At 48.1% G+C, this 22,750-nt stretch overlaps 1 protein-coding gene across 2 annotated transcripts in view; it reads left to right on the forward strand.

The window, feature by feature from the left end:
• The window catches only part of SLC25A31 (solute carrier family 25 member 31), a 281,298-nt gene that overhangs the window by 205,562 nt on the left and 52,986 nt on the right, over positions 1-22,750 (forward strand). Inside the window, exon 5 of one of the 2 annotated variants that reach the window (XM_029589803.1) lies at positions 1,083-1,304. The exons of the other annotated variant lie outside the window; for it this stretch is intronic. Coding sequence (XP_029445663.1) covers positions 1,083-1,304 — 222 coding nt within the window. The remainder of the gene's footprint in view (positions 1-1,082; positions 1,305-22,750) is intronic. 2 annotated transcript variants of the gene reach the window in all.

Genomic DNA, 22,750 nt, shown 5'->3' on the forward strand with positions numbered 1-22,750 from the left:
AACTTGATGTGTATATACATCAAGCGGTCAGAGATGCTTTCATCGAGGTGATGCCACGACCTCAGCCGTCTACGCCAGCGATGCCCTCGACACCGATCCCGATGACATCGCCGGTTCCAGCACCGGTGCCCTCGATGCCGATTCCAGCAATATCACCGCAGCTATCGATGCCGTCGATGCCGATACTGCCGGTTCCGGCATCGGTGGCCTTCTGCTATGAGCAAGCAGGCCTCCAGCTGGCTGACAGGGTGAAAGCTCACTCTGTGCGGGCTATGGGGTGTCAGTGGCCCATCTGCATGCGGTCCCCGTCGCTGAAATCTGCAGAGCTGCGACATGGAGTTCTCACCACATATTCGCTGCGCACTACTGTCTTGATGGATAGTCGCCAGGACAGTGCTTTTGGCCAGTCTGTACTCCACAATCTATTCTAATCCTGAACCTATCTGTTCTTATGGTGTACTCTGTGGGGCCAGACTGTCCCTGTTCCCACAGCAGCGCAGTTGTGTTGTGCCCGTTGGCACCTTGTTCGGCCTCTTTGGGTCCCTCTGATCACAAGGGGGGCAGTCTGGAGCTCTGTAATCACCCACATGTGAGGAGTACCATCCTGCTTGTCCTAGGAGAAAGCACAGTTGCTTAATTGTAACAGGTGTTCTCCTAGGACAGCAGGATGTTAGTCCTCAGGAATTCCACTTGCCTCCCCATGATGTTGGGTTCACCTTTGGTTTATTGTGTTATTTTTCTTGCTTGTATTTTTTGCTATTATTACTGAAAGACTGAAGGGGGGCCTCGTGTGGGCATGCGGATAGCAGCAGGCTGGGCATGCTCAGACAGCCAGTCAAAGTTTCTTGAAACTTTGACAAAAGTTTTCCATGCCAGGCTCCATCTGATGATGTCACCCACATGTGAGGACTAACATCCTGCTGTCTTAGGAGTGCATGTTGCTTCCTAAGCCTGTTCCATTCTTCGTCTCCAGCTTACTCCAATCTTCGTCCTCAGCCTACTCCAGTCCTCGCCTGCTGACTTGCTCCTGTCTTGCCTGCCTGCCTCAGCCCTATTCTCACCTCTTCTTCTCCTTTGGACAGAAACCTGGTACCTTGCCTGAACCCTGGATACGCCCGACCACTGCCTGCCTCCAATCCTCTCCCAGACCCAGATGCGTCTACTCACCGCCTGCCTACAACCTTCACCTGGCCTTGGATCACGTCTCCAGCCCAGGAACCCAAAGGCTCAACCCAAGGAGTACGTGGGCTGGCAAATTGAAACTCTTGCATGGTCTCTGCTTTGCCTGGGTCTATCTGCTGATGGTAAGAACCTGCAGGGCTTCTCCCTGCAGATAGAGCCAAACTCATCTCAGCTCAAGGGTCCACAGACACAACAGCTTCTTATCTCTCCTGGTCCTCCTCTTCTCTCCAGGGCCTGGCTAGTTATATTCCTTTCCTAGGGACCTCTGCCCAGGACCTGGATTCTCTGCTGTATTAGTTTAAGATAGACCGGGCCAAAACTCTCTTGTATACCCCTTTACAAAGAGGTACTGGACTTGTCACCTACAAATGGGGAGAGTATTTTTGATGTCATAGAGGGGGGATCACCAGTTTTCCCAGAATGGTGTGATTTTTAGTATTAGAGCACAGGCAGAAGTGGCTCATTCAAAGGTGAGAGTTCAGGACTTAAAAAGAAAAATAACTTTGTTAAGATGGGGAAGTACTTCAAGGAGGCATTGACTGGCTGGTATAAGGTGGAGAGAAGTAGAAGAGCAATGGGCAAAACTAAAAGGAGAAAATGTAGGGACAAAAAATCTTACCATTATATATTTTTCTAATAAAAAGAAGAAAGAATCCACTGTGGTTTTATACATAGAAATATGAGGACAGAAAGATCATTACAACCAATCTAGCCTGTTCATGCACATCAGCTATTCAGGATTACAATTCCTACTACTTCTTCAGAGATCCTCTGTTTTTTTTCTAAAGAAGTGTTGAAAAGGTAAGCAAAAAAAGGTTAGCATCCATAAATTACAAGAGACTGCAGAAAGAAAAAGCCAACAACAATATCTGGAAGAGCTAAGAGAAGCTGGTAAAGTAGTCAGGAAAGCAAAGGTGCAAATGGAATAAAAAATAGCTAACAGTAAAACTGGGAGACAAGACTTTTTAGATATGTTAGTGATAGGAGGAAGTGCTACAATGGGATTGCATAACTGAAAGGTGAAGAGGGGAATATGTAGAGGTTAATGAGGAGAAAGGAGAATTGCTTAACAAATATTTCTGTTTGGTGTTTACTGAGGAAGGCCTTTGAGTAGGACCACACAAAACTGCCACAACTAGGAATGGAAATGAGTTAGATTTCAAACAATTTTCAGTAGACTATTTGCGAGGCGCTAGCTAAACTTTAAGTAGATAAAGCAATGCATTCTCTGTTCCCTGTATGTACCCGGATTAGTCCAGACAGTGATAGTGGGTTGAGCCTCCTGTCCAGCAGATGGAGGCAGAAAAACTTAAAAGGGTATCCTATATCAGGACAGTGTTCAGCCTGCAGCCCTTCAGTATTTCTCTGTCTCTAGCAGATGCAAATGCAGCTCCCCTCTAGACAGCTAGATTGCTTGGGAAAGTCTAATTTCTCCCTCTTTCTGTTTTATTTGGATCAATCAAGTACTTAATTTCTTTTTGAAGTTTAAAAAAAATAAAAAAGATCTTAAACTTTTCATTTTTGGTAGGGAGCAACAGTGTTTGCCCCTTGCTCTTACTGGGTGCCTAGGAGGGCTTTGCCCCTTGAGTTCCTCAGCCTAGCACACTACCTGGTGACCGGCCTGGCTAAGGGTGAAACTGGTGGTCCAGTCCCTCCCCCGTGCAGACCCAGAGACGAAGCATACCTCGGGTATGCTGCAGAGAAGTTCATTCCTCTGCTTCTTCAATCTTATCAACAAGTTTAAACAAAAAAAAAATAAACCTTCGATCGGGGGAAGGAGCGGATAGCTGAACGTTCTCTTCCCTGCTCTCAGCCAGGCACCGGCAATTCTTGCCGTCTCACACGCAGCAGATCTATCCCTCGCTCCCTCTATGCCTTGATCGCCTTTTAGCCTTGCTTGTGGAGAGCCTGCCTCGTGGCTGTCCTGCGAGGGAGTGTGTTCTTGATGCTTGAACGGAGGGGAAGGCTCCTCTGTGCCGGAGAGATCAGCTGGTCGTTCCTGGCCCGGCAGACACACTGCAAGGACGGCCCTGTTCCTGCAAACTATGGGAACAGTGGCCATTTTGGCTCCAAACCTCGCTGAAGATTCTGAGCCTGATGGGGGAAGGGACCCAATTTTTCCTCACTCCCCTCCACCGATTTAAGCCCCATGGACCCCCCAATGCCATTTCTGACCCCCTGCCTGCTGACCCCCCTGGATGTCGATCTCCTCGCTCTAAATCCACCGATAGAGGGGGATGACCCCAGGGTGTTGCGTCTCTTCCAGCGTGAAGAGCTGGATCCACTTATACCCCATGTTCTGGCTGAGTTGGGCTTAGATGCCCATCCAGAGGGCAGCGCGAGTGCTGCAGCTTCTAGCAACGTCGACCCAGTCCTCGCCGGCCTGAGGGCACCCCCGCGCACCTTCCCTTTCCATCCGATGCTAATGCAGTTACTGCTCCGGGAATGGGAGACACGGAGGCAGGTTTGCGCGTGGGCAGAGCCATGGACAAGCTGTACCCGCTTCCAGACCAGTGTCTGGATATGCTCTGGGTCCCCAATGTAGATGCCTCTGTCTCCGCTGTCACGAAGCGTACTACTATCCCAGTCGTTGGGGCGACTGCGTTGAAAGATCTTCAGGATCGCAAATTAGAGGTTTACCTCAAGAGGATTTTTGAGGTCTTGGTGCTCGGGGTCCGAGCAACAGTCTGTAGCAGTCTCATGCAGCGGGCAAGCCTTAGGTGGATTCAACAACTACTCAGCACCCAGGACCTCCCATCTGCAGAGGCAAAACAGGCAGAGCGGCTGGAAGGCACCATTGCGTATGGGGCGGATGCCTCTACGATCTTATTTATTTATTTAGCACTTTTCTATACCGACTTTCCAGTAACAGAATTACTGATCAATTCTCAGGGTGCAGGCCAGAGCTATGGTTTCGGCAGTGTCCGCTAGACGTCTCCTCTGGCTTCGTAATTGGGCAGCGGACTCCTCTTCTAAATCACAGTTCGGCACTCTCCCATTCAAGGGTAAGTTGCTCTTCGGGGAGGACCTGCAGCAGCTTATTAAATCTCTTGGGGACAATAAGGTGCATAAGCTGCCGGGGGACCGCCCTCGGCAATCCATATTCTTTTTTCCTTCACGCTCTCTGTTCAGGGGTCAGCGCAGGTACAACAGGCCGAGAGGTGCTGCCCAAAGACCCACCTCGACTAGATCCCAGCCTTGGCCGACGGCCGTTCCGGAATATGAACCCTTCAGGTTCCACCTCAAAGTCCTCCCAATGAGATGCGGCCGGCCCATTCCTCCGCTCCCGCCTTAGGTGGACGTCTGTCCCTTTTTCTCAAGGAATGGTCCAACATCACGTCGGATCAGTGGGTCCTCAATTAGACTTTGCTCGGGAACTCCTCGACCGCTTTCTAATCTCTACATGCGGCTCTCGGAAGCGTCCAGCAGTGTGCCAGACTCTGGACGGGCTACAGGAGCTCGGTGCCATAGTCCATGTACCCCTGGAGGAACAGGGATCCGGCCAGTATTCCATCTACTTCATCATTCCCAAAAAGGACGGCTCCTTCCGACTGATCCTGGACGTCAAGAGGGTCAACTGAGCTCTCCGGGTGCCCCATTTTCGGATGGAGACCCTGAGAGCAGTCATAGCGGCGGTTCGCTTAGGCGAATTTCTGGCCTCTCTCGACTTGACAGAGGCTTTACCTGCATATCCCAATCCATCACAACCATCAGAAGTATCTCCGCTTCGCCATTCTAGGACACCACTTCCAGTTCCGGGCGCTTCCATTCAGCCTGGCCACTGCGCCGCGTACGTTCACCAAGGTCATGATAGTGGTGGCAGCCTCCCTTCGTCGGGAGGGAGTCCTGGTCCACCCTTACTTGGACAACTGGCTCATCAGGGCCAAGTCAGAGAACCTGTGCACTGCAGCGGTCGACCGGGTCGTGACTTTTCTCTCCTCCCTCGGGTGGATTGTCAACTTCTCCAAGAATCTCCAAGAATCTCCAAAAATCTCCAAAAATCTCCAGGTCCTGGAATTTCTGGGAGCCCTTTTCGACACCCACGTGGGCAAAGTCCTATTGCCCGAGCATCGAGCGCTCAAGCTCATGAACCAGGAATAACATCTCTTATCTCTTCCGGTACCCACGGCCTGGGACTATCTCCAAGTCCTGGGCTCCATGGCTTCCACCATAGATTTGGTTCCTTTGGCTTTTGCGCATATGCGTCCTCTACAGAAAGCATTGCTGTCCCGCTGGAAGCTGGTCTCGGAGGAGTTACAAACACCCCATCTGCTCTCAGACTCTACCATTGCCAGCATGCAGTGGTGGCTTTCACTCACCGACCTCTTGAAAGGTGTGCCTTTGGAGACACCCCAGTGGATCGTTGTGATGATGGATGCCAGCCTCTCTGGCTGGGGAGCAGTGTGTCAGCACCAGTCTACACAAGGACGGTGGTCTCCTGTGCAATCCCAATGGCACATCAATCATTTGGAAGCCCAAGCTGTCTGTCTGGCACTCAAGACGTTCTTGCCCTTGCTCCGTCACAAAGCCGTGCGGGTCCTCTCCGACAATGCCACCACAGTGGCTTCAATCAATCGCCAGAGTGGCACCAGGAGTCATCTGGTGGGTCTGGAGGCCAGCAAGCTGCTCTCCTGGGCGGAGAGACACCTGAGTCGTCTGGCAGCTTCCCACATTGCGGGGAAGAAGAATGTGCAAGCGGACTTCCTCAGCTGACAACACCTAGACCCCAGAGAGCGGGAGTTGTCCAACGAGGCGATGAATCTTCTGGTGCGCAAATGGGGAGTTCCTCACCTCGACCTGATGGCTACCCTCAACAACGCAAAGGCTCCCAGATTCTTCAGCTGTAGACAGGAGCACTGCTCGGAAGGGGTGGATGTCCTGGTTCTTCCCTGGCCTCACGACGTTCTTCTCTATGTGTTCCCACCTTGGCCTCTGGTGGGAAAGGTACTCAGAAGGATAGAACTCCACAAGGGGCCAGTCATTCTCGTAGCGCCGGAATGGCCTCGGAGACCATGGTTCACGGACCTGGTGAACCTCGCAACAGACGGTCCTCTTCTCCTCGGTCACCTCCCAAACTTGTTTCGCCAAGGACCAGTATTTTTCGATCAGGTGGATCGCTTTTGTCTAGCGGCCTGGCTTTTGAGTGGCGGTGCCTGAGAAAGAAAGGGTATAAGAAGGTAGTTCTCTCCACTCTCTTGCGGGCACGGAAGACCTCTACCTCTCTCGCTTACATCCGGGTATGGAGAGTGTTTGAGAATGCATGTGCTGAGTCTGGAGTCCAGGCGTGCAAAGCTCCGGTGTCTCAGGTTCTTTCCTTCCTGCAGTCTGGTCTCTCCAAAGGTTTGTCTTTCAGTTCTCTGTGGGTGCAGGTTTCAGCCCTCGGTTCCCTCATTGGGTGTATCGATGGTTACGCGGTGGCGAACCATTCGAATGTCATTCGCTTCCTTAAAGGGGCCAAACATTTAAACCCACCTGTCCGGCCTACTTGTCCGTCCTGGAGTCTCAATTTGGTGCTTCGAGTCCTTTGCGAGGCGCCTTTCGAACCCCTCTGGAGGCCACGCTTAAAGACCTCACGCTTAAGACAGTATTTTTGGTCTCTTATTTGCTCGGCCAGAAGAGTGTCCGAACTCCAAGCCTTGTCTTGTCGGGAGCCCTTTCTCTGCTTTTCTAACTCAGGTGTTTCCCTTGAGACAGTGCTATCCTTTCTTCCAAAGGTCGTGTCTTCTTTTATTTTATTTATTTATTTATTTATTTGCAGGTTTTTATATACTGACCATCAGAGATATCATGCCGGTTTACAATTAACTGGGGATAACGAAGTAGGAAGATAGCAGTTACAAAAAACAGGGCCATAAAAACTGGGGTGCGAGAGAAAGATGTACTGGAGAAATAGAAGCAGGCAGGAAAGATCGATGAACTTAATATGTAGTAGCAGATAAAGATATATGACAGCCGACATAGCTGTTGTGTGGTTATATACGATTACAGTAACAAATGTTGCTAACAAACAGTAGGCATATTTACAGGAGAAGAATTCCATACTTAAAGTGGGAGGTAACTTGTGATGTATAAAGGGAGTTTGTGTTAAAATAACAAAACAGCGTATTTAAATATATAGCATCACAAAGCCGTATCAGGTATACAAAATACAGGCTTAATAACAACAGCATGATTTGAGAGCCCAGTGTCTGAGAGTCCAGTATTTGAGAATACAGATTTGCGAATTTAGTATCAACATATGAGTTCTGCTGCAGAATGGTACGTGGCAAGGTTACGGGAAGGCTGCAGCAGAATGGTATGTGGCAAGGTTACAGGAAGGCTTGTTTAAATAGCCAAGTTTTGAGCTTAACTCTGAATTTCTGCGCGCACTGCTCGAGTCTGATTTCAGGTGGCCAGCAATGGAGAATGCGCATTCCTTGGTGGACTTGAAGTGGAGATGTTTATGGGATGGGATGTGTAGGGTACCTTTGTAGAAGGATCTGGTGGGTCTATTAGTGTCGTGGAAGCAGACTTTGTCTTTCATCCAGTGCATGTTTTGGTTGTCAAGGGTTTTGTGTATTAAAGTGAGTGTCTTGAAAGTTATGCGTTGGTGGATAGGGAGCCAGTGTAGGCTTTTGAGTATAGGGGTGATGTGGTCGAATTTGCGAGAGTTTGTGAGGATTCTCGCCGCTGAATTTTGTAGTAGTTGGAGGGGTTTGAGTGTGGCTTTGGGTAGGCCCAGAAGGAAGGAGTTACAGTAGTCTATTTTGGACATTACTGTAGCTTGTAGGACTGTCCGGAGGTCGCTGAGATAGAGGAGGGGTCTAAGTTTTTTTTTAATGTATTGAGCTTAAAGAAGCAATCTTTCATGATTACACCAATGAATTTTTGTAAGTTAAGGCGATTGTCTATCATGACACCTAGATCCCAGGCTGAGAGAGAGAAGGTAGCATTGGTGGAGGGGGTGGTCTTGGAGTGGTTCGGGGGAGTGATTATGAGTAGTTCAGTTTTAGATGTATTAAGGGCGAGGTCAGGAGGCTGTTGATGGATGAAAGTGCATTTTTCCATCTTTGAATAGTGGAGGTCAGGGAGTCTGAGATAGGGATGAGAATTTGAACATCGTCAGCATATGTGAAGTGTGTGAGTTTCAGGTCAGAGAGGAGCTGGCAGAGGGGAAGTAGATAGATATTGAATAGGGTGGACGACAGTGAGGATCCTTGTGGAACGCCTCTGGAGAGGTGGATAGGTTTGGATTCATAGTCGTCAATTTTTATTTTGTAGAGTCTGTTATTGAGGTAGGATTTGAACCATTGGAGGGGGGTGCCAGCGATGCCAATCTCGCTGAGGCGTGACAGGAGTATGTTGTGGTTAACCATTGTCAAAGGCTGCTGAGATGTCCAGAAGTAAGTAGGAGTGACCTTTGTCAAAGTAGGAGTAACCATGTCAAAGGCTTCTGAGATGTCCAGAAGTAAGTAGGAGTGACCTTTGTCAACTCCTCTTAGAATGGTGTCGGAGAGTGACAGTAGGAGGGTTTCAGTGTTGTATAGCTTTCGGAATCCAAATTGAGAGGGGAATAGGATGTTGTGTTTTTCGAGGTGGTCAGAGAGTTGAGTGTTAACGGTTTTTTCGAGTACTTTCGATAGAAAAGGGAGGTTAGAGATGGGGCGGAAGTTAGCGAGGTCATTGGGGTCGAGGGTGGGTTTCTTGAGAAGGGGTTTGACGGTGGCTTGTTTGAGAGGATCGGAAATGATTCCTGTTGAGAGTGAGGAGTTTATGAGATCAGCAATGGGCTTCGCAATGCAGTTGGGGATCATTAGTAGGGCTTTGGTGGGAAGTGTGTCAGAGGGGTGTCTGGTAGGTCTCATTTTTTTGAGTATATTTTCTATTTCTGTTGATGATGTCATTTCGAAGGAACTGAGCGTAGTCAGTGTAGTGGAGGGAAGAGGAGTGTGTGTCGGGGTTGAGGCAGGAAAGAGTTGTATGAGTTTTGAGACTTTTTCATTGAAGTGATGAGCAAGTTTATCACATTTATTTTGAATGTCAGAGTCAGTCGGACTGATAGTGGGAGGCTTGGTAAGTTCAGCCACGTAGGAGAAAAGCGCTTTAACATTAAATTGTAAGTCGTGTATTCTTTAGCATAGAAGTCTTTTTTGGCTTTAAGGATGGCAGTCCGATATTAAGAACATAAGAAAATGCCATACTGGGTCAGACCAAGGGTCCATCAAGCCCAGCATCCTGTTTCCAACAGTGGCCAATCCAGGCCATAAGAACCTGGCAAGTACCCAAAAACTAAGTCTATTCCATGTAACCATTGCTAATGGCAGTGGCTATTCTCTAAGTGAACTTAATAGCAGGTAATGGACTTCTCCTCCAAGAACTTATCCAATCCTTTTTTAAATACAGCTATACTTACTGCACGAACCACATTCTCTGGCAACAAATTCCAGAGTTTAATTGTGCGTTGAGTAAAAAAGAACTTTCTCCGATTAGTTTTAAATGTGCCCCATGCTAACTTCATGGAGTGTCCCCTAGTCTTTCTACTATCCGAAAGAGTAAATAACCGATTCACATCTACCCGTTCTAGACCTCTCATGATTTTAAACACCTCTATCATATCCCCCCTCAGTCGTCTCTTCTCCAAGCTAAAAAGTCCTAACCTCTTTAGTCTTTCCTCATAGGGGAGTTGTTCCATTCCCCTTATCATTTTGGTAGCCCTTCTCTGTACCTTCTCCATCGCAATTATATCTTTTTTGAGATGCGGCGACCAGAATTGTACACAGTATTCAAGGTGCGGTCTCACCATGGAGCGATACAGAGGCATATTTGTGATATTTGTGATATTTGTGAAGGGCTGTTTTGTATTTGGTCAGGAGGGAGGGGGATGGGTCTTGGCGCCATTTCTTTTCAAAGTGTCTGAGGGAATGTTTGAGGGTTTTGAGATTGGTGTCGTACCATGTTTTTTTTAATGTTTATGGAGGGGTTAAGTGTTTTGGTGATGAGAGTGCATAGGGAATCTGCCACGGTGGAGGTGATATCATTCCATGATGCAAGAGCCATGTCTGCGTCTGTGCAGTCAAGTTTGTCAAGGTTGCGGGAGAGGGATGAGATGAGGTCATCGCTGCTACATGATTTCCTGAAGTGAAAAGTTTTCTTGGGGGGGAGAGGGTTGACTGCAGTTCATCAAGAAGGGGGTTGTGAGAAGCGAGTAGTCAGACCATGGTACATGGGTGCATGTGGGGGGAGTACTGGGTTGGATGTGTGAGTTGATGAAAATTAAATCAAGGGTGTGACCGGCTTTGTGTGTGGGAGTGTTAACTATTTGGGAGAATCCCATGGCAGTGAGGGCGGAGAGGAAGGCCTTGCATGAGGGTGTGCAGGTGCTGGCATCTATGTGCAGGTTGAAATCCCCAAGAATGATAGTGGGGCTATCCAGATTAATGGATTGCATTAGAAATTCAATGAGGGGTGACGTCAATCAGTCTGTGGAGCTTCCTACCTTTTCTCCTGAAGATATTGCACGCACGGTGACCTCTGGCGTCTTGATGTCAGGAGAGTCCTACTCCAATACTTACAGGTTACTAACTAATTTCGCATCTCTGATCATCTCTTTGTCCTCTGGAGCGGCCCAAATAGAGGTAACAAGGCCTCTAAGGCTACCATTGCTCGCTGGCTGAAGGAGGCCATTGTGTCGGCTTATATCTGTCATGGCCAGTCGGTTACGAAGGGCTTGAAGGCCCATTCTTTGCGTGCACAATCTATTTCTTGGGCAGAGAGTCAGTCGCTCTCTCCTCAGGAAATCTGCAGGGCAGCTATTTGGAAGTTTCTGTATACTTTTGCTCGTCACTATCACCTCAACGTCCAGGTGCCAGTGTTTGGTTCCTTTGGGCGGCAGGTGCTTCGAGCGGGTCTGTCTTGATCTCACCCTCTTTAGGGAAGCTTTGGTACATCTCACTGTCTGGACTGATCTGGGTACGTACAGGGAAAGGAAAATTGATTCTTACCTGCTAATTTTCAATCCTGTAGTACCACGGATCAGTCCAGACTCCCGCCCGTGCTGTGGTTTCTTTTGTTTCGTCCACTCAAAGGTTTTTTTTTCTTTGGTTCTTCAGAGCATTTTGGATCCAGTTACTTCCTATCAGAACTTCAAGGCACCGGAAGTCTTTCTCCACTGGAATGATATGTAAGATCGGTTCTTTACAGTGTTAATAGTTCACATTTCGTGTTGGTTGTTACTTGTTTGATCTTCTACTGGTCACTTTTACCTTTTCTTGCTTTGATAACGTTTATACTGAAGGGCTGCAGGGTGAGCACTGTCCTGATATAAGATACCCTTTTAGTTTTTCTCTGTCTCCATCTGCTGGACAGGAGGCTCAACCCACTGTCACTGTCTGGACTGATCCGTGGTATTACAGGAATGAAAATTAGCAGGTAAGAACCAATCTTCCTGTCTTGACCGCATTTGACACTTTAAATCATAGAATACCATTATCCCAATTAAAAGACATAGTAGTATCAGGGTGTGGCTTAAAATTGTCCAACAACCAAAAATAAACTGTGTACTAGTTACAGAGCTAACATAACACCCAAAAAACGCCAAACAAATTTTAAACAAATTTTGTAAGACCCTCTATTCACGAGAAGACATATTATGTGTTCAACTCGTTTCTCATAGGGGTCACTATTGCTTTTAATCATTCAAATATTCAATTTTTGTTATCTTTTTCAAAGTTTTTTTAAAAGTTCCTCAACCAATTTTTTGGCAATCAAAATGCAACGGGTACTTATCCGCGCTGAAAAGGTCCCAGGTAACCCGACATGGCCATGTTTCGGACCGCTGTCCTGCTTCAGGGGAAAAGAAGGAAACCGATTCAGATGCTTGTTGACTTGTAGAAAACTTCTTCTTACGGCATCTTTATTCTGTGCCGGTCAATTTTTTCTAGCAGGCTGCACTTCAGCCCGCTGTATTTCAACAATGGCAACACAACGGAAGCTGTTTATATGAGTATCAGCGCTTGGCCACCCCTTCCGGTGACGGGTGGTAGTTCCCTCTCACGTCCTCGCACCCAAGCGCTGTCAGTCTGATTATAATTTCTCGGTATGTAAATGTTCTAGACTCACAATATGCGAAAGACCAGGGAGGATAGCTGTCCGTGGAGCGATTCAAAACCGGCAAACTCTGTCCCATACGCTCTTATCTAAACAGCATAATGCGTCCCAGGGAGGTAAATCACTGTCACGTTTACTCCCGGTGTATGCTAGTCACTGTCACGTACTGTCCCGATATGTGCTGATCCATCAAAAGCGGCTGGGTTCTCTATCTCATCTTTTCCCGCTATTTGGTTTAACCCTGCATGGTACATATCAGGGCGGCGATTCTCTGGCACAGCCTCTCCCGGGGAGTACCGATACATCATATACCATTGTATTCTCAATCACATCTTCTTACTCATACTAATTGAAGACGGATACCAAAACCATATTTAGATTTAAATAGTAGCACAAGAATGTAGTTTCATACCCAACAACTGACCAGATAGTTTGGAGAGAAAAAAACTGTCAATCTGGTAGAAAACACAGATCTTGTTAGAACTAGTCAAATGAGAGAATACCAATTGATTCTCTCATTTAATCCATTAGGGTCCACAGTGTTCAGGTGAAAAATCCAGAAATGTTCTCATCGGTTCAGAGAAGACTGTATGTCTCCTCCCCTGGGGTTTTGATCCACTTGTTCCAAAATGGACCATCGCAAGTCAGTGAATTGGTGGGCTTGATTTATACAGTGTTGCACTAAAGGGGCCGCAAGTTTAGATGTCCTAATGCAACTTCTGTGTTCAATCAACCGCGTACGGATTTTTCTCTTTGTGCGGCCAATATAAACCAGGTTGCAGGGACACTGTATGGCATATACAACACTCATTGAATCACACGAAGTCCATCTGTCATGCCGAACCACGACCCCTGAATGAGGCGCCCGCCATTGTTCTCCTGTAAGGGTCTGTGCACACATATCACAAGTCCCACATGCTTGATGGCCTCCAGAGGGAAATCGTTTTGTGGTAGATGAAAACCGGGAATGAACAATCCGATCCCTAATGTTCTGTCCTCTGAAATAGGCGAATCGCGGACTAGTTTGAAATACCGTATGCAACATTAGAACTTTCCAATGTTCACGTACGATGTTAACTACTTCATTCACGAGGCGTGAATACTTCAAAGTGCAAGTCAGCTCTTGATTATAGGGACGTTGCTGGTAGAGTAACAACAGATCTCCATTGGCAAAGCGGGCTCTCTTATACGCCCTCCTTACTACTCCCCGGGGGTAACCTTTTTGTACAAATCTTGTAGAGAGAACTGCGGCTTGGGATTTAAAATCCTCCAGGGATGAACATATCCGGCGTAATCTAAGAAATTGGGATATGGGGAGTCCATTCTTTAGCCTTTGAGGATGAAAACTGGAATACCTTAAATAGTGATTCCGATCCGTGGGCTTCCTATAGAGGGAAGTTTTAAAAGAATCTTCCTGTCTCTTAATCAATATATCCAAGAACGCTACTGCATGCGGATCACAGTGAGCCGTGAATTGAAGATGAGAATCTTGCAAATTTAACCAACCCAAAAACAGTTGTAGCTCGTCCCATGTTGATGTCCAAATAAAGAATATGTCGTCAATGTAGCGCCGCCAGATTAGAATATCCTTGAACCACACAGATTTGTACAGAAATTTCTCCTCAAAGCAAGTTACATATAGGTTGGCAATGTCCGGGGCAACAGTGGCCCCCATAGCCACACCTTGGACTTGTAAATAGAAAGTATGAGTAAGAAGATGTGATTGAGAATACAATGGTATATGATGTATCGGTACTCCCCGGGAGAGGCTGTGCCAGAGAATCGCCGCCCTGATATGTACCATGCAGGGTTAAACCAAATAGCGGGAAAAGATGAGATAGAGAACCCAGCCGCTTTTGATGGATCAGCACATATCGGGACAGTACGTGACAGTGACTAGCATACACCGGGAGTAAACGTGACAGTGATTTACCTCCCTGGGACGCATTATGCTGTTTAGATAAGAGCGTATGGGACAGAGTTTGCCGGTTTTGAATCGCTCCACGGACAGCTATCCTCCCTGGTCTTTCGCATATTGTGAGTCTAGAACATTTACATACCGAGAAATTATAATCAGACTGACAGCGCTTGGGTGCGAGGACGTGAGAGGGAACTACCACCCGTCACCGGAAGGGGTGGCACCAAGCGCTGATACTCGTATAAACAGCTTCCGTTGTGTTGCCATTGTTGAAATACAGCGGGCTGAAGTGCAGCCTGCTAGAAAAAATTGACCGGCACAGAATAAAGACGCCGTAAGAAGAAGTTTTCTACAAGTCAACAAGCATCTGAATCTGTTTCCTTCTTTTCCCCTGAAGCAGGACAGCGGTCCGAAACATGGCCATGTCGGGTTACCTGGGACCTTTTCAGCGCGGATAAGTACCCGTTGCATTTTGATTGCCAAAAAATTGGTTGAGGAACTTTTAAAAAAACTTTGAAAAAGAGGGTTACCTGGGACCTTTTCAGCGCGGATAAGTACCCGTTGCATTTTGATTGCCAAAAAATTGGTTGAGGAACTTTTAAAAAAACTTTGAAAAAGATAACAAAAATTGAATATTTGAATGATTAAAAGCAATAGTGACCCCTATGAGAAACGAGTTGAACACATAATATGTCTTCTCGTGAATAGAGGGTCTTACAAAATTTGTTTAAAATTTGTTTGGCGTTTTTTGGGTGTTATGTTAGCTCTGTAACTAGTACACAGTTTATTTTTGGTTGTTGACAGTGGTGTATACTAGAATACACCAGTTGGTGTGGGTGGGTTTTGTTGTGTGATTGATATCTTTAAAATTGTCCAAATCATTTCTTACCAATCGTTTTTCTGAAGTGAAGGTGGGAACTCAGTTTTCGTCTAGAACAAGCAGGATGGTAGTCCTCACATGTGGTTGACATCATCCGATGGAGCCTGGCACGGAAAACGTTTATCAACGTTTTTAAAATTTGGCCAGCAGACTGAGCATGCCCAGCCTGCCACTATCCTTGCATCCACGCAAGGTCCCCCTTCAGTCTCTTCTTTTCTGTGGTGCAGTTTCCTTGCGGTCCATGGAGCTCCAACCTTTTCAAAAATTTTCCTCAACTTTCAAGTTGTTTTCCAGATCTTCGTTGGGTCCCCCTTCGTGGTCGGTGCCCCTCGGTATGGTAGGTTCTTTTTTCGGCCTTTTCTTCCAACTTGCGGTCAATTCCCAATTCCCACGGTGTCTGTCAGTCATCAACCTCACACCGGGTGTTTTTTATGGTGTCGACCAGTTTTCTTCGGTGTCACCAGTGCCCGCGGACCTTGTGCATCATGGATCCGCAAGAGGTTTGCATCCTCTGCCTGGGGGCCTCGCACAATGTCCGTGGGTGCCGTCTGTGCGACCAGATGACACCCAAAGGGCATCGGGTGCGCCTCGACAAAATGGAGAAACTTTTTGGGACCCTGAAATCCTCCACGCCTGCATCAATTTATTCAACACCCAAGGATTGCGAAGAATCGTCTCCGTCCCTTTCTCTCGTGATCCCTCTTGCCAGCACCCCTAAGGATTGGGGAGAAGTTGATCGATCCTTGGTGGTCTCCATTCCCCCAGACCTCAGGGTCATCAACTCCCTCGATGCCGGGGAAAGACCGGGCCGAGCACCGGAAGCGCTCCAGGAAGCACTGGCACCAGTTGCCATCCTAATATGGTTCCGGTCCTGAAGCAGCATCGGCAACTGCCGAGCCGCCATCAAAGTGGCACTGGCCATCGGAGGCCCCATCCTCTGGTGGCCCTGGAAGCCCGAGGTGTTCCCCACCATTACTGGCGCAGGGCGCTGGGCCACCTCAGGTACCCGAGGGTGAGCCAGCAATGCCTCATCTCACCCTCCGTCAGTCCTGACCACTCGTGACTTCCAGGAGGAGTTGGACCGCAGGATGCAATCGGCGGTGCTTAAGGTGCTGCAGAGCGTTGAGCTGCCAGGGCACCACCGGCCCCCATACTGGTGCCCCGTTAACACCATCTGTATTAGCACCTCTGCTAGAGCGTCTGGACATCCTTGGCGTCCTCCTGAGGCAGCCGGTGCCAGAGGGGCCCTCGATGCCCTATCGGCCACAGATGCCCTCCACTGGGGCAATCCCGATTCTCGGGACCTCCAAGGAGGAAGAGGCAATCGGGACCGTGTGCCCTAGTGCACGGTTCCCCGAGTCGTCACCAGACCCCAGGACAGATGCCCCACATGGCCCTCGCCCTCGGCGACCCGGTCCAAGTGAGGAGAAGGGTCCCTATGACCCTTGGGGTGACAATTCCACAGACTCGTCCTCAGAATACTCCGACAACCCCCTCTCAGAAACTTCCCTTCCATTGGATGGTGCCGGTCACTGCCTGATGATCTGTAGTTTTCAGGGTTTGTCAGGGCTATGGCTGAAGCCATCCCCTTTCAACTCCTCACGGAGGAGGATGCACGTCATAAGATGCTGGAGGTCCTCCAGTTCACTGACACTTCTAAGGAGATAGTGGCAGTTCTGATCCATGATATTTTTAAGGAACCACTGCTATTAATTGCATCAGTAGCATGGGATCTTCTTGGTGTTTGGGTAATTGCCAAGTTCTTGTGGCCTGGTTTGGCCTTTGTTGGAAACAGGATGCAGGGCTTGATGGACCCTTGGTCTGACCCAGCATGGCAATTTCTTATATTCTTATGTTTGTGGGAACACCCCATCTCAGTCTCCCCAGTTAACAGGAAGGCCGATGCCACCTACCTGGTGCAACAGGACCTGGGGTTTGAGAGGAGGCAGCTCCCCCACAATTGGTGATCATAGAGTCTGCCTTAAAAAAGGTCTGGCATTCCCGCACCCACGCCTCCGCCCCTCTGGGATGTGAGCATAGGGAACTCGACGCCATAGGTCAAAAGATTTTCCAGGGCACCATGTTGGTGGCCAGTATATTATGTGGTCCTAAACCCTTTTTATCCACTGATGTCTTTTGCACTGTAATACATTCTTTAGTCATATCTAAATTAGACTGTTGTAATACACTTTACATAGGATTACCAGCATTTATGCTAAAAGTCGTACAGGCAATCCTCAAACTTGGCAATGAGACTCGTCACAGGTGCAAAACTATCAGATCACATTACCCCCATACTATGCTTGCTACACTGGCGCCACTTACAGTGGAGAATACAGTTTAACCCTTAGATTCATCAAAATGCTATAATAATGCATGGATAACGCCCGCAGTAGGAGGAGATGAGGCAAGGCTGGGCTAGAGATTCAAGGCAAGACTGGGCAGAGGAGATGAGGCTAGACTGGGCTTTGGAGACAAGTCAAGATTGTAATGTAAGAACCGGAGCAGCAACACACACTACATTTAATTGCATATAACCTGTTGCTAGGATGAGAAGGGGAGGTCCAGGACAGAAGCTTATGTCATCCAAGGGTGCTGCGGGCATTTGCCATCATTGGCCCTTTAACCAGTGTGCAGTCCTGCACATGAGCGTCTAGGGAGGATCCCGAGGAATGTCAGCGACAGTGGCAACCCAAACCGTGAGAGATGACACATATAGAAACATAGAAATGACGGCAGAAGAAGACCAAACAGCCCATCCAGTCTGCCCAGCAAGCTTTCACAGTTATTTTTCTCATACTTATCTGTTACTCTGACCGCTGAGGTCAGGGCCCTTATTGGTAACTTTTTGGTTCTAATTTCCTTCCACCCCTACCATTGATGTAGAGAGAAGTGCTGGAGCTGCATAAAAGTGAAGTATCAAGCTTAATTAGTTAGGGGTAGTAACCACCAAAATAAGCAAGCTACTCCTATGCTTATTTGTTTACCCAGCCTGTGCAATTTAGTCCTTGTTGGTTGTCTTAATATAAATCCTCTTTTCTTCATTCCCCCTGCCGTTGAAGCAGTGAGCTGCGCTGTATATGCCACGAGCATGTGGTCGATTAGCTGTGGTGTCGAGGAAATCCCAGTGGCTCCTCGCAAGCCACTATTCCTAACACTAGGTCTCCGTGACAGCCTATAGTTAAATCAGATTCTTCCATGACTGCCTCTAGATCCAGTACTTTATTCCCCATACTATGAGCATTAGTGTACATAGCTTTCCAAATGTTGCCCCTTGTTCCCATATTTCCCATTTCTATATGAGTATATAGTAAGACCTCAATTGGAATACTGTGTACAATTCTGGAGACTGCTCCTGGAAAAGGATATAAACATGATGGAATCAGTCCAGAGGGTGGCTACTAAAATATTCAGTTATCTTTGTTCAAAGCATATGGGGATAGACTTAAAGATCTAAACATATACACCCTGGAGGAAAGGTAAAATAGGAGTGGTACGATAGAGACATTCAAATGTTTCAAAGGTTTCCATGACCAGGAGGTGAGTGTTATACTCCTGCTCGCGGTCTCAGCCGCGAGTAGACACTTACCAATGCGGCACAGAGCCACCGATGTTCTTCGCAGCAGGAGCCACAGCCAGCCTGTTTTCACCACAGCAGGAGCCACGGACTTTAGTGTGTCTCTTCTGCATGGCAGGCCTGGCCGCTGTGCTCCAACGCAGCTGGAGCCGCCGCCACCCTCTCCATCTTCGCGGCCTGGAGGCTGCAGTCCCCGGGCTTTCCAGGCGGCTGGAGCCGCCATCTGTCCTTCCTGCAGTGGCAGGAGCCGCTGCTGATATCGGGGCCTGCTCCACAGCCCAGCTCCTGCTTCACCTGTGCTCCTCCAGCGACGTGGCAGCATGGCTGCTGTCCATGGTCCTGCCCACTTTCCCTAAGGGTCAGGGCCATGTCTTCCTTGAAGATTTAAAGGGCCAGCCTCCTGGCCCCACCTGGACTCTGCCTTGGTCGTTTCTTGATCTTCAGCCCTATAAAAGGGCTCTGCAGTCAGTCTATCCTTGCCTTCGCAAGGGGTTAGTCCTCTCAAGGGCTTCTCATCTTCGCTCCTGCTGGTATTTCCTTGTTCTTCGTGGGATCCCTCGTCGTTGTTCTATGTTCCTGGTCTTTTCTGGATGTCCTTCGTCTTGTTCCTGATATTCCATGAGTTGTTCCTGATGTTCCATAATCCGTTCCATGATGTTCCTACTTTGATGTCCTCAACCCTTGGTTCCTCGGAGTCACCTCTCCTGGCGTGCCACCGTCGTGCTTCGTCACCTCGTGGCACAGACCTGCCTCTTCGTCCACAGCACAAGCCTCCGGAGGGTCATTCTTCTCTGTAGCCAAGTCTCGTCTTGGTCCTGTTCCCTGAGGCTTGTTCCGGCCCTCGGATTCCCTTGTGGCTGCTCCGTCCATGCCTAAGACACTGACTGAACCTGCTCCGTTCCAGCGTGGTCCGTGACCAGCCATAGGTGGCTGTGTAGGGCGTGTCTCGGTGCAGGCTTCTTCTGAATCTTCACCATGTTCCGGCTTCATCTTCCACATATTCGTCTGGAGTCTGCCTCGCACTCAAGCATGGTCCGTGACCAGTCCCATGGGTCTGCCCTGTGGTGGGCTGTGTAGGGCGTGCTGCATCGCAGCCTCAACCCAGTACTTGGCTTGCTCCTGAACCTTGGTTCCATGATCAGTACCGGTGTTGGTGCCGGAGGAACTTGGAGTTGATGCATCGCCTTGTCGATGGCCTCCTGAACCAGCTGGTCCAGTTCTTCTCGGAGACCTGGAGCAAGAAGCCCTGGCTCTGGAACAGAAGAAGGAGGCAGAGGCATAGCCGGAGGGATCACCGTTAAAGGTGGAGTCGCGGCTCCCAATCCCCTTTCGGGTGAGGGTTGCATCGGTGACCCGGTCGCCAAAAAGGTCGGTGCCTTTTCTGGACGGGGTTTCTTCGACGGCGGCTCAGACAATTGCGAGGTCGATGATTTTGCTCCCTCGATGGTCCAAGACTTCCGATGTCGGTGGCGATGTTTTTCTCTACGATCCCCTCGGTCCTGAGGGGGAGTAGAGGTGGTTGAAGGCCGAGAAGTCGTCAGTGCCGGACAGTCACTAGTCAGTGGTCGATACTGGCGCAAAGTTGACGGTGCCGGTTCTGACGACGTCAATGCAATAGACGGCGTCAGGGTTTGAGCACGGAAGAGAAGTTCCATCTTCTCCATTCTTGCCTTGCGACCTTTTGGTGTCATCAGGACACAATTGGTGCAGGTCAGGACATCGTGCTCACATCCAAGACACATTACAGAGACCTTATGAGCGTCTGTTATGGACATGATGCGATTGCAGTCCAGGCACCGACGGAACCCCGACGCCATGGCCATGAAAAACTTGAGCCACGGTACGGTCAATGGCCAGTAGGCCACGAGGGCCAAACTCGACGGGAATCAACCGAAAATGGGTAAAAACTTACTGGAGTACCGCGGAGTCAAAAATTTGAAAGAGGGACCCCTGTGGGGTATGGAACTTTTAAATAATTCCGAGAGGAAAATTCCTGTCAGGAATCTCTGTGGAGCTCCTTAACCGCGTGGCTACTGCTGCGCGGAAAAAAGAAGACTGAAGGGGGACCCCTGCTGGCTGCAGGGTTAGTGCCATTCTGGGCATACCCAGTAGGGGCCAGTCAAAGTTCTAGAAACTTTGACAAAAGTGTTCCGTGATTGGGCTCCATCCTGTGATGTCACCCATATGTGAGGACTACCATCCTGCTTGTCCTGTGAGAATTAATTTTACTGAAGTAGATTTTAAAATATTTAGGAAGAAAATCATTAATTATAAACTGCTAAAGTCAACAAAGAATGTATTCTTGATGACTTGGAAAGTACTGTAATAAAAGGCAAGTGAAAACCTTGCCCTTTATTTCAGTACATGATTTACACACATAAGTAGGCCTGCAGATATCTATACTAGTATTTTATTAACTGTGTGGCGAGAGCGTAAAGGCAATATACTATCATAGCAATTTTCAAAAGCCATTTATGCGCGTAAAATGCACTTACACAACAAGTAAATCACGGTCTTCATCGTCCGATGAGAGAGGAATCGGTGTCGATGTCGGTGGAGGAATCGGCGGCATCGAGGGAAACGTGGGCCCAGAGGGCATGGGGTCTGGTGGAGCCAGCATAGTAGGCATCGGGTTGGGCCTCGGCATGGGAGTTGGTGCCGGTGGTGACTGGAATCCTTTAATCGCCTGGAGAACTGCCTCTTGAACCATCTGGTTCAATTCCTCCCGGAAGGCTGGTGTAGGTAACACAGCTTCTGGGGTTGGAGGCTCCAGAGGCATCACCGGAGGGTCCATAGAAATATGTGGAATCTCGGCTCCCGGCACAATTGCTGGTGGGGATCGCCTCGGTGTCCTGGGTCCAGAGGAGGATGGGGGCTCCCCAGGACTTTGTTGATGGTTCCATCGATGATGATGTCGATGCCTTGTCGGTGACGGCACTGGAGGAATTATCTTTTCGATGCTGGTGACGGTGCTTCTCTCGGTACTCGGCGCAGTCCTTCTCCAGTGTCGAAGATAAGGAAGTCGATGCTTTTGAACGAGAAGACCCCAGTGATTGACGGTCACCGGTGCCTCGATGGCACTGAGAAGCAGATAGCGACGGAATAGATGACGAGGATGTCTTCCGAGCCGGTGCACTTTTAGCTGGAGTAGACGGAGTCAAACCCTTAGATATGAACAAGTGTTCCATTTTTTTTCTAAGTGGGCCCGGCGGCCCTTCGGTATTATTTGGGCGCAACTGGTACACAGTTGAACGTCATGGGAAGGCCCCAAGCATAAAACGAATACATCATGGGGGTCCATAATGGACCTAGTCCTCGGACACTCTAGGCCAGAGCTTTCCAAACTTTTCATGTTGGTGACACACTTTTTAGACAAACATAATTTCGGGACACAGTAATTCAGTCTACTAGCAAACCAGAGGTTAAAGGTTAAACGAACAAAATGTATTTCGACAATTTACGTATGTTTCCTTAAATATATACATGATAAAATGTTTCACGACACAACCTATCTTGTGAAAACCTTTCATTTATATTAAAAATATATAATATTCCAAGATTAATGTTATTGTTCTAATTTATGAATAACAATAATAAAACAAAGTTATTGTGTTATTCAATTTACCTCTTTAATGAGATATATGAGCTTGATGGGATGAACACAGCTTTTGAATATTTGGTGTTAATAAAGTCCAAAGGGTCTTCTGCGTAATTTTAAAAAGCTGGCCAGTTTCACACTATAAAATTGATAGCCTCATTCAACTAATTATATATGGCTATGAGAGTGAAGTCTGGAATTTATAGGAAGGGACAGAATGTCAATATAAATCCTGCACCTCCAGTTCTGTAACTCTGTGCATCCACTGAAATTCCCCCAAACAATGGAGCTTGAATGTTTCCCTTACAGCTCATCATACTGAAAGATATTTTCAAATGCTGGTGTCACCTCACAGTAACAGCAGTACAAACACCTTCCACTGCCAGGCACATTGTGAACTAAAATAAAACCTTGTAAAAAAGACACTCAAAATCTATACTGCAATCCCATTGTAACATAACAGTAATAACACCAAGGACTCAAACAACAATAACCCTACCTGTGAAAAAG

This window comes from Rhinatrema bivittatum, chromosome 1 (genome assembly GCF_901001135.1).
Source record: "Rhinatrema bivittatum chromosome 1, aRhiBiv1.1, whole genome shotgun sequence".
Classification (NCBI taxonomy): domain Eukaryota; kingdom Metazoa; phylum Chordata; class Amphibia; order Gymnophiona; family Rhinatrematidae; genus Rhinatrema; species Rhinatrema bivittatum.